This window comes from Maniola hyperantus, chromosome Z, assembly GCF_902806685.2.
Source record: "Maniola hyperantus chromosome Z, iAphHyp1.2, whole genome shotgun sequence".
NCBI classification, from domain to species: domain Eukaryota; kingdom Metazoa; phylum Arthropoda; class Insecta; order Lepidoptera; family Nymphalidae; genus Maniola; species Maniola hyperantus.
This window is the reverse complement of record NC_048564.1, coordinates 2,075,775-2,087,974: the sequence shown is the minus strand read 5'-3', so window position 1 is coordinate 2,087,974 and position 12,200 is coordinate 2,075,775. Positions and strand designations below refer to the sequence as shown.

At 37.9% G+C, this 12,200-nt stretch overlaps 1 protein-coding gene across 1 annotated transcript in view; it reads right to left on the bottom strand.

Annotated features, from left to right (window-relative positions):
* The window catches only part of Awh (LIM/homeobox protein arrowhead), a 74,831-nt gene that overhangs the window by 18,219 nt on the left and 44,412 nt on the right, over positions 1–12,200 (bottom strand). The window contains exon 2 of the mRNA XM_034983549.2: positions 7,638–7,819. Coding sequence (XP_034839440.1) covers positions 7,638–7,819 — 182 coding nt within the window. The remainder of the gene's footprint in view (positions 1–7,637; positions 7,820–12,200) is intronic.

The following is a 12,200-nucleotide window of genomic DNA, read 5'->3' as shown; positions in this document are numbered from 1 at the left end:
GGCGTAAGCTCGTTTTGGAAAATCTTGGATATTTTCAGCTGCCTTTTCCTTTCCTCAGTTTTCAAATTACAAGGTAAAAATGCAAAACATTGAGGGAGGTTTTACATAACCTAACCATCTATCTATCTATCTAACTCTGAGGCATACAGGTTGCCGAGGTTTCCTCTCGACCCTTTCTGTATGGAACTCTAAAAAAAGGTAAACTTGTACACATTCAAAACAAGCAGTCAACAAACAGCGGAACAGTCTGGCAGGATGTTAAAACAAAAGGCGCTCGAGCCACGGCTACCTGACAAAAAGATGCGCTAAATAAACAATAAGCGCGTGATATATCAACAAAAGCAATTACAGCGGCTGCCGGCGGCGTCGCCGGATTTACTGCCGACACTCGTTTATACTGTGTTATTTATACTGTGACTCCGAGGGCCTGCTAACGACCGGTGTCAATGAGCCTTTTTTATTATAGGCCTGTTTTAGGCTCTTTGGATTTCTACAATAAAATCTTCCTCATTTTCTATGAAAATCTCTCATCTCTTTAATAATGAATTCTAGCCATAAACTGCCGCTATCATTTTATTACTACAGTCCAAGGCCCCTATTGCGGAAGATTGCGGAATTTCAATACGGTATTTGACAACTAATCAAATCAGTAACTTTTTATCACGCGTCAAAACGTGCACTTAGTATGCGATATTCTATGAAATACTGGGATGTGACGTCACATCATAATGACGTACTTTTTTTAGTTTAGTTCATAATTTAAAATGGTTATTGCACTTAAAACTAACAAAGGACTTGTATTTTAAGTATTGTGGAAGACCCTCTATTTAATACTTACTCATAAATAATTTATTTTTGATGTAGTCAAATACCCAATAGTCAAATATCTTACGGGGGTGACATAGTCATCTATGACTCAACCCTCAAAAAAAAAAGAGAAAAAAAAACCTAAATTGGGTATTTGACTACATATAAGAGTACCTTAAGCACGCTGTGCAATGTGCACCTCTCCATTTCCCTACCTACTCTGTCGGAGCATACCACCTTGACATTAAGTGCGATGGTGGTACAAGTATTTATTTTTTATTTACAGTAACATCATTATAGCCTTTGTTGGACGGAGTCATGGGTCGGGTGAATCACGTCATTTTGATCATTGATCATTGATCGGTGATCATGGTGCGATGGTGGGCTAGGATTTCTTGACACTGTCGACATCGATAGTACCTATCGATATTGATATAGGAGGAATCTACCTCAAACTAAAAATAATTGGTAAGGTGCCCATGAAAAAATAAATTATTTCTTAGTAATTTTATTAGATAGCATTCCAAAATTCGTAAAATCCACGTCAATTGTTAGTTTTAAGCTTGCTGAGCATTTTAAATTTTATCGATTAAACTAAAAAAAGTACAACGAAAAAAAGGCAAAGTTATAACGTCACATTGATTTTCAGAAAATAGTTGATGTCGCAATAGGTATATAAATGGAAAAGGTGACTGACTGACTGATCTACCAACGCACAGCTCAAACTAATATGATGTAACCGCTCACTAAGAAAAGATCCACGTGTAGTCCACGTGTAGTCCACGTGGACGAAGTCGCGAGCATAAGCTAGTTTGATACGAGTTGCTGATTTGAATAACGGTGGTTCACTCTGCTAGTAGGCACCATCCCCGTTACTAAGTAGAGTCTTTATTGTTGACTTAATAAAAATGTTGTTTCTGTTCGTTGGTTCCCTCATTGTCAATTAAACTGTATCTCAAATTAAACTATCAATTTAAAAAAATATATATAAAGCCTACCTGAACTGGGTACCTTCGTCCATGTCGGTGATAAAGTCGGGACTGCCTACAGCTTCGGTAACTCAGTGTCTAACACTGAATGATAGCCACCGAGCTCATTTGACATTTTATTTTTAATCCATTGCAGGTTTTCTTAGAAAAAATATTTTGATGTCACTCAATGAAGCAGCAATGTAGAACAAAACCAATGTTAATATTATAAACTGAGCTATTGAATCACTATCAACGCCCAGCCCAAACCACATCTTTGCCCAAACTCTGGACCTAGAAAACTCAAATTTTGCACAGAAGTTGCCTTTAAAATGTAGACAAGGCATTTTTTGAAATTTTCACGATGAAATAACGGAGACATATCTAGGTACTTACATAATATTATACTTTCGCCGAGAGAGAAAGCAAATATTTTTCTTTTTTTTTTTAATGTGAAAATATTAGAATAAAACTTAAATCTGGCCTTATCTAATTACTGTACAAATCATGCCCGCGTGGAATGGTGCCAAGAATACTGGCTGCATTACCACGCTGGACAGCCAGGCTGATCCGTTGCGCAAATTAATAAATTTTTCTTAATTAATCAGCCTTACTCACTAGTTAGGTATATATTTAAGCAAAGAAAAGCTCAAATTACAATATTTTAACAACACTATTAATAGTTATAAAATTAGTTAGTTTTGTGACAAATAGTCATTCACCAAACAAGGTGTAGGCACTAGGCAGGAACATTGACAAATAACAATAATTTTTTCCAAGCTTGTTAGTCGTGAATCTATTTTAATCAAATTAAAAAAGCGACAGAAGCCGCGGGCCCGGGTGTTTAATGTTAATAAATGAAATATATCCATCTAACTCTGAGCTTAGAAAGGAGTGTTAATTTTGAATAATTATTTCACGTTACTTATCTTGGGAACGTAAATATTTGAAGGGCTGGGACATTTTATCCGATGGATTTTCTTCTTGAAATTAAGTAGGTACAGTAAGCGGCCGAAAGTAATATAGATCGGCCTTTATTATGACATTGTGGCTTTGTAGAGCGTTGTCTCTGTCACTCATACCTATACGTTTTGTCGGTCTCAACGAAAGAGACAGTGCTCTACAATTTGCTATATCCTTCTAAAGGTCGATTTACATTGTACATTACTTTCGGCCGCGTATACTGTAGTTACTTTTTGAGAACTCACTCGCCATATTTGCTTTATGTGTCAACTATCATGTCAAACTCAGAACAAGGACTATTAGAAGTAGCCCTATTTTGACACTTACTGTTAGAGCGAGATAGCTAAATGCATTTAAGCTCTTATTAGAACGTTACAACATACTTAATTAGGTATGTTTTGTCCTTATCACCGTGGCCACATTTTTGCCAAAATGTATTTGTACGTGAGATTTTGGCAAACAACGTGAAGTGTAGAAGGAATGACATTTCACAAGTAAGAAAATCTACTTGAGCGAGAGGGACTGAGGGGCCACGCTAGTTGCAAATCTGGACATATCTGTGATGTCAAAAGTACGGGTACCTTAATTTAAGGGTGAACCGTACTTTTGACATGACATTTGACATAGAGCAAATATGGCAAGTGAGTTCTCAAAAATTTTGCATTACCGTACCCATATCATACATGCGAAAGTGTGTTTGTTTTAAACCCCCGATCCAAACAGAGAGGTGTTATAAGTTAAACGTGTGTGTCTGCGTATCTGTGTCTGTCTGAGGCATCGTAACGCTCAAACAGATCAACCGATTTGAATGCAACGTTTCTTTTATTCAAGCACGTCCTGTTTAGTCGAGATAGTTCTTACTTCTTAGCTATGTTTGATGAAAATCAGTTCAACTGGGCTTTTGGATAAAAATAAAGAAATTCCACAGATCAGGGTGAAATTGGTAGGTATTTTAGTAGGTTTTTTTTCTAGGTAGATATAACTGTATACTAATGTTTGACACTACTAATTTCATTCGTGCCTTGTAAATTTTGCTATTGGGAAATCCACCCAAATATGGCGAGTCCTTTCTCAGATTGTACGCGTGATATCTAGTATCGGCAATGACCGCTAGGAGAAGTTCATTGAAATCGATCACAAAGAGGCGATGTGCCCGAGTGACATCAAAAGGCTATCTTTCTCTTACAAGAAGCCGAAATATTTCATCGAAGCCTCAGCACAGGCCTGCCCGGTGGTCGCGCCACATCCGACCGCGTTCTGATTCAAACATGGTTCAAATGCGATTCAAATATATCGTTGCCGTCGCATCGACTTATCACAATCAAAATAAATGACAAATGAAAACGCCGGTGTTGCAAGTCACGGCACTTCGGAGTATTTTTTACGCTGACAACATTCCCCGTCGTCGCTTTGTTGTGCCACACTCGAGGAGGTTTTCAATAAAATCTTAAACTCTCAGGACATCGGCTTCGATCTTGTTTTTTTTATATATAATAGTGAATTCTCACGCACCTGTTGCTTTATTCAAATTCGTGAATCATAGAAATGGATAAGGGTTCCTTTTTCAATCGCCAAAAAACTATTGTTGACGAATTAATAATTTAACTAGCTATATAAGCTGTGATAGTCTAGTGGTTAGGTTAGCTAACTTTTCGGATTTATGTGCGTTTTTATTAATTAAATAAGTATCACTTGCTATAACGGTGAAGGAAAACATCGTGAGGAAACCTGCATACCTGAGAGTTCTCCATAATGTTCTCAACGGTGCGTGAAGTCTACCAATCCGCACATGGCCAGCGTGGTATAGACTATGGACAAAACCCTCACTCTGAGAGGAGACCCGTGCTCTGTAGTGATCCGGCGATGGGTTGATCATGATGATGATGCTATGTGTTCTTTACCGGTAGTTAATAAAAGAAACTTCAATGATAGCTACAATAATTAGATGTTATCATGTTGTATCATGGTATTCGCGGTACCCGGCTCGCTACCCGCGGATAGTGCAAGTCACGGCCACACAGCACGGGTCAGGGGTCAGCCCTGCACACCACACCGCTCCGCTCCGCACACTTCGCCGCGGCATACCACGACCAGCCGACATGCAAGCACAAACAGCGCGGTCGCTACGACCGACTCAACATGACATCCATACCCTCTCAGACTATCAAATAAAGGTAGAGTATACAAATAATACGCCGTAGCAGCCCGTATTACAGATCAATTATTATTTATAACAAAATTGAAGCTATTTTATTTATCCTCCATTTGATGTGTTTATTTATTTTTACTTTTAGTCCACTTATCTGTCGTCTATTCCTCTCTTATTTACTGTTGTATTTTCATTTATATATATATATATATATATATATATATACATACGTATATTATGTGTATTTACTTTATTTAATTAGTACACCCCTTCCGCTTTCTTTAATTTTTATAATATCCTCTACCCTAAGGTTGCCTGGAAGAGATCGCTATTTTAGCGATAAGGCCGCCTATTGTACATGCTGTATTTGTTATATGTCTATTGTTTTTGTTTTGGTGTACAATAAAGCATATTTTACTTTTACTTTACTTTACTTTACTTCCCAACGACATTAAAGAAGAAACAAAAGAAGTCACCTTTAAGAGAAAATTAAAACAATGGCTACTACAAAAATGCTTTTATGATATACAAGAATTTCTAACTGCATAAACCTCAATTGCGTGACGCACCTATAAATGACATCTGATATATATAACTATAAGACCTTGTAAGATTAAATAATTGCAACATAACTAAATTAAATTTAACTATTTTTAAATATTTTATTCTATTGACAGAGACTTAATCAGACCATGACAGCAATTATTTAATACTACTATACTTTGACCTTATTTTTATTTTGTACTAATCTTGCTTTATAATAAATTCAATATTCTCATAATATAATAATAATATATAAGCATGCAAATGAATAATATTTAATACCTAGTAATGGTAATTTTAATAATTTTAATCCTATTCTTATTGTATATTTAATATTTACCATTTTATTGTACCTAAAATTGTATTTGCAATACCCTGACAGGGTCTCATGTATTTAGCTTTTAGCTTTAAGCACCCACCATCAATAAATGTAAATGTACATGAAAGCAAATAAATAAATCTGAATCTGAATCTGAATCTGAGTAAAAGGTGAAACAAGTGCCGGAATATATTATTTTGTCAGGAAAACTATTTATGTTTAATTTTCGATGCTTACATAATATTAGTCAATTTTATGTTAAGTTGTAAGCCCAAAGTTGCAATGCCAAATAATCTCTTTATTGATTATAATATATCTTTAACACGTCGAGCTGTTTGTAAGTTCTACTTATAGGGATTTCGTATTATTTTGGGGCGAAACGTCTATATTGTACAGGGCTAACTGTCAGCGATTTCAAAAATAAATTATTTCTCAGTGATTATTAAATATAGAGGGTCTACCAAAATACGTAAAATCCACGTCTTTTGTTAGATTTATTTGTAAAAATCATTTTAAATTATCGATTAAACTAATAAAAGCACGTCAAATGATTGTGACGTCACATACCAGTATTTCATAGAATCTCGCATTCTAAGAGTGCGTTTTGACGTTTGATAAAAGTTACTGATTTGACTAGTTGTCAAATACTATATTTAGGTTAAAATTCGAACTGTTAATTCAGCTGTTAACCCTGCTGCTCGATTGCGAAAAAAAGAAAATTGACTAACTGACTGACTGATCTATAAACGCTTGTCCTACGTTTGTCCGCAAGAGCTCCGTCCGTTTTCCGTTAGTCTTAGTAGATGACTTGGGAAATCGTCTTCAAAGGTTAATTGGACGCGAGCAATGTATTGTGAAGGAATTAATATAAACGATTATTATGAACTTTGAGATTATGAAAAATTGTTTCTGTAAGGTTTTGTTACTCTACGCATATCGGTTTCACGTGTCAGCATTCTTGGAATGCTCGCATGACTGTGTTGCGATCTTGGAACCTCTGTAGTTCAATTACAGCCGCACTCAGAGACGCTTAATCGTTACTTAAGTTTAGTTAAAACGAGACAGAGCTATACTTCTCACATAAATCTGTCTCGTTTTAACTCAATCTTAAGGAACGATTAGCGACTCTGAGTATGGCTGTTAGAGAACTATAACTCAACGGTTAAGGAGTGGGCTAAAATCTGAAAGGTCAGCGATACCAACCCCACCCGTCGTACTTACTCCTACCATAAAGCTTTACGCTTAGTTGTAGGGGAAAGGGGAATATTCGCCGTGATTAAAATGGCTATATATTCTTTAAAAAATGCTTTAAGGGGGAGAACTGTCAATCGTAAGATCAAATTGAACTATTGTCACAAACTCTCTAAAATTCTAAATGATTCTAAAGCTACTTTTCATTTGGTTGATGAAAGCACTTGGAAGGGACAAGGCGGCATAGAATAGTCCTACTCACGTCCGATTATGGTTGGTGTATACTGAATAAAAACCGGAGTGGTTTTCTTAACGACTCTGTCCATCCATCGGTACCCGTCCATCGGTTTTCCGACCTAGACCCGTTTTTGATTTGACTTGGATGTGTGTGACTCACTCTAGTCCTGCTTGCAGTCAACCTGGAGGTCCGGCAGGATGCAAGAGGGGTATCGGTCGACCTGTACACCTCCAGCAGGGTCTGCAGGGAGAGGTTCGGTCTTGTTTTAGTTGGATGCGTGTGACTCACTTGGCTTTTCCTGCTTGCAGGAGACCCGTCAGCCACTCAGGTAGCAGGAGTGCTGTCGATCGAGCTGCACGGCGCACACGCAGCAGCGCAGACAGTCCGTGTGCCACGTATTTCCACCCACCTCCAGCAGGGAGCGGTTCAGTCTGATTGGGGTTGGATGTGGCGACTCACTTGGCATAGTCCTGTTTGCAGTAGACCTGGCGGTCGCGCAGGAAGCAGGAGGGGTGTCGGTCGAGCTGCACGGCGCACACGCAGCAGCGCAGGCAGCCCGTGTGCCACGCGCCGCCGCCCACTTCCAGCAGGAAGCGGTCTGCGATGGGCTCCCCGCACGCGCAACAAGTGCGGTGCTCCGTCTGTAGAACGAAAAAAAAATTATGTTACAAAAAGGAAAGAAACTAAATACCTAATCCTAATCCTTATCCTAATTCCCAGACAGGACAGCGCTCTCAAGGCGCACTGGATGTCTGCATTAGTTAATAAGTATATTAATTATATTAACTAACATAGAATAAGTTTCTTACTAACATACATTATATTATAATATAGTTACTAACATAGATTAAGATGGTTACTAACATAATATTGTGGGCCTTGATGTCTGTGAAATAAAGATTATTTATTATTATTATTAATATCCTATAATATGATAAATGTGAAAGTGTGGATGTTTGGATGTTTGTTACTCAATCACGCAAAAACGGCAGAACGGATTTGGATGAAATTTGGAATGGAGATAGATTACAATCTGGATTAACACATGGGCTAATTTTTATCCCGAAAAATCAACGAGTTCCCGTGGGATTTTAAAAAATGTAAATCCGCGCGGACGAAGTCGCGAGCATGAGCTAGTATGAAATAATTTAATTGTTAAGATTTTGGCTGGATGAGGAAGGCTGAGGACCGGGTGTGGTGGCGCTCTTTAGGGAAGGTCTATGTCCAACAGTGGACGTCCACAGGCTGATGATGATGATGTTAAGATTTTACAGTAAGTTCCTACCAAGTCAAGAAATCAAGTCAGGAAACCCCGACACACAAGTTAACATCCTATAAAAAAAGCCAAGTGTGAGTCGGATTCATAGGACCCGGACCCGCTTGTAATATGTTAAATTAAATCAATAATAATAATTGTTCAAAAGTGGTTTATTTCCAATTGCTAACACGCGCTAGCGAAACCTTACCGAAATTCTTCAAAAAAAAAGAATCTCATTCAAATTCTCTAAACATAACTCTTGTACTTAGTAGGTACAAACATTCGCAAATCCCTCGGTAGCATTTAAAATTAACCACTCCTCTAATAACATTGTATTACAAACAGTAATTGTAAGAATAGAACATTTATTGACAACAATTCTGAACGCGACATGTGCTCAAAGGCGGGTTGTGCGAGAGGGGTGTGTTCCTAATCCAATAGAGGCTTGCATAAATACAACACCCCTTCGCTTTGAGATTATCAAACGGACAAATTGATTTAGTCAAATATTTGCTACGTGCCTCAAATAAAACTTTGCAATTGTTCGGCGCGTTGCACTCTTTATAACCTACTTACACATATTGCGTATAGTGTGGACCTAAAAATGAACATCATCATCATCATCATCATCAGCCTGTGGACGTCCACTGCTGGACATAGGCCTTCCCTAAAGAGCGCCACCACACCCGGTCCTCAGCCTTCCTCATCCAGCCACTTCCCGCCAGCCTCTTTATATCATCGGTCCATCGTGCTGGAGGGCGTCCCACACTACGCTTGCTTAAACGCGGTCTCCACTCAAACAACGGTGCTAGAACCACAATCGTGTTTTAGTTTTATGAAGTCGGGTAACAAGAAGGCATGTGCACGAAAATAATAGTCAATAGTCCATAAGTCACGCCCGCCAAATCTCTGCACAATAGTCGTTTCGGCACGCCACTCATCCTGCACCCGACTGACTCTTTGTTAGGGTTGCCATCCGTCCGGTACTCTCCAGATCTATCCTATTTTTTGCCCTGACATATCTTGGATGGACAACAGCGATAAATACGGTATTTGACTATGTCAAAAATAAATTATTTCTCAGTGTTTATTAAATAGAGCGTCTTCCAAAATACGTAAACTCCACATCCTTTGTTCGTTTTATGTGTGACAACCATTTTAAATTATCAATTAAACTAAAAAAGCACGTCAAATGATTGTGACGTCACACACCGGTATTTCATAGAATTTCGCATACTAAGCGCGCGTTTTGACGTTTGGTAAAAAGTTACTGATTTGACTAGTTGTCAAATACCGGATTGTACTACGTACGTAGGTACCTATAGACTTCAGGAATATTAGTAAGCATGATAAACTTGGCTAATATTCTTTAAAAAAAAGATTTAAGACCAAGCTGTACCACATTCTAGCAAATAAAAACTATTTCTATTTCTCACCACCGCGCCAGGAAGGTCGGAGACCTGAAAAAATATGTCCGGGTTTTCGATCTTCTTGTCCTAGTTTATAGATTTTCGAGATGGTAACCTTACTCATTGTCAACCCAACCGTCATTAGATAGCAATGATTCTCCAGAAGCCGTTAAGAGTGGAGTGAAGTGTCATTTTCGGATTGTCGGCCTTTTGTTACTTTAACTGCGGATGTATAAAGTTTTTAAGCTTGACAATCTTTTAATTGTACGTTTTAATAGTTTTACTGCCGCACTCAGAGTTGCTTCATCTTTACCTACCCTGTAGACAGAACGCGGCCAAAAGTACCTAATGTAAATCGACATTTAGAAGGAGATAGCAGATTTGTAGAGCATTGTCTCGGTCGTTGAGACCGACAAAACGTCATATGGGTATGAGCGACAGAGACAACGCTCTACAAAGCCGAAATGTCGAACCAAAGGTCGTTGTACGTACATTAATTTCGCACGCGTATTGTACCTAGATTTGTTACTCTTAGTATAGATTTAAAAAAGTTTACTCTGTTAATCTTAGTTTTAGTCTGCCAATCCGCACTTGGCCTGCGTGGTGGACTATGGCCAAATATGCTAACCAACTAGCTAACCAGCTAGACAAACGAGATATCTCAGTTTTAGAATACTAACTGATGCCCGCAACAACCAAGAAAAAACACACATTCACATTTATAAAATTTATAACTAGCTTATGCCCGCGACTTTGAATTTTGTTTTGAATTGTTATTGATTTTGTTTTGAATCGGGATTGAATTTTCTAAAATCCTTTCTTAGCAGATGTCTGAATGCCAAATTTCAGCCCGATCTATCCAGTACTTTAATAATAATAATAATGTTATTTATTTCAGGCAAATTGTACCCATATTATTACAGAGTTCAAATATAAAATAAAATTAAAATCACATAACTTTGAGTTGTGCATTGCTAAATCAGTCAGTAAGCTTTTCCTTTTATATTTAGGTATAGATGTAAGTGTAACGACAAGAGCCCAGGAGCAACCACCCAAAATGATTTATAATAATAATTTTATTATTTCCATTTAAATTTCACTGAGCGTCCGTTATATCATATTAATACAAGCAACAATACACGATAGTTAGAGACGTGAGAGGAGCATAAAAGCCTCTTCATTTGCATAATGAGATGCGAAACGTAAAACAAACAAACCCTCCGAAATGACGCGTTAAATACGCTCAAACATCATCATTATACCCAAGTGGCATATATTTTACACCGACCGGGTGCGCCACAAAAACTGTCATAAAAAAATATCAGCTGTAGTGCAACAATGGCCACCGGGGCGCCATGAATGGTCCCCTTAAGAAATTTGTTACGAAGACTTTGATAGGTGACATGTTCTTTTGTTCAAATTTGGGTAGAGATGGGCTAGTTAGAAATAATATCGATAGTCTACTGTGCTTAGATATATCGCCATATCTATTACATTTTTTATAATTTATATTACAGTGTTTTTACCTACATTCAAGGAAAATTCTAAATAATTTTAAATACATATCATAAATTGCGGATCCGGCAGGATTCGAACCTGCGTCTTCTGGGTATCGCGCCCGACGCTTTGACCGCTAGGCCACGGTTTCGCTTACTGCCAGTGACGGTGATATGTATGTTCACTCATTACTGAAGCGACTGTTAATACTCAGTACTGAAGCGACTGTTAATGCCATCTAGTAGCGACACTTTGCAGTTGCGGTTTCGCAAATTTCGATAAGTATTTAAAATTATTTAGAAATATCTTTTATAGTACTGCTATTAATATAAACAAACAGTAAGTGTGATAAAAAAAGAACAAAACTCGTTTACAATACAGTTTGAGCTGAATTTCACACGAGCGGAGCCAAGAGCAAAACGTAAGGATATCGATATTTTTAAAAGTATCGATAAGTTGATGTATCGAGATCTTGTACCCAAGCCTAAGTTTGGGCCTTGGGGTCGGTTACATATGTGCGGTGTACATTTGTGGCGATGCTGTTGCTGCAACAACCCGGGGGACTATAAACGTTGTTGTTCGCGTATTGTTCGCCGCCGATCGGCCGGGTGCGACCATGTCACGGCATTATGCGTGAAAGTCAGAATTGAGTGGAAATTTATTAACCCGAGGGCTGTTTGCCAAGTCTATGATATTGCAATGTTGAGGGAAACAGGATTCACGCCATTCGTCAATTTAAATAACGCTTTGTGGAGACAACCGAATATAGTCCAATAAAATGTAATACATATTCAAAAGTACCTACCTAATTATAAAATTTTAATTGAATAAAGAATATTTTTAGTTAAGTCATCCTCT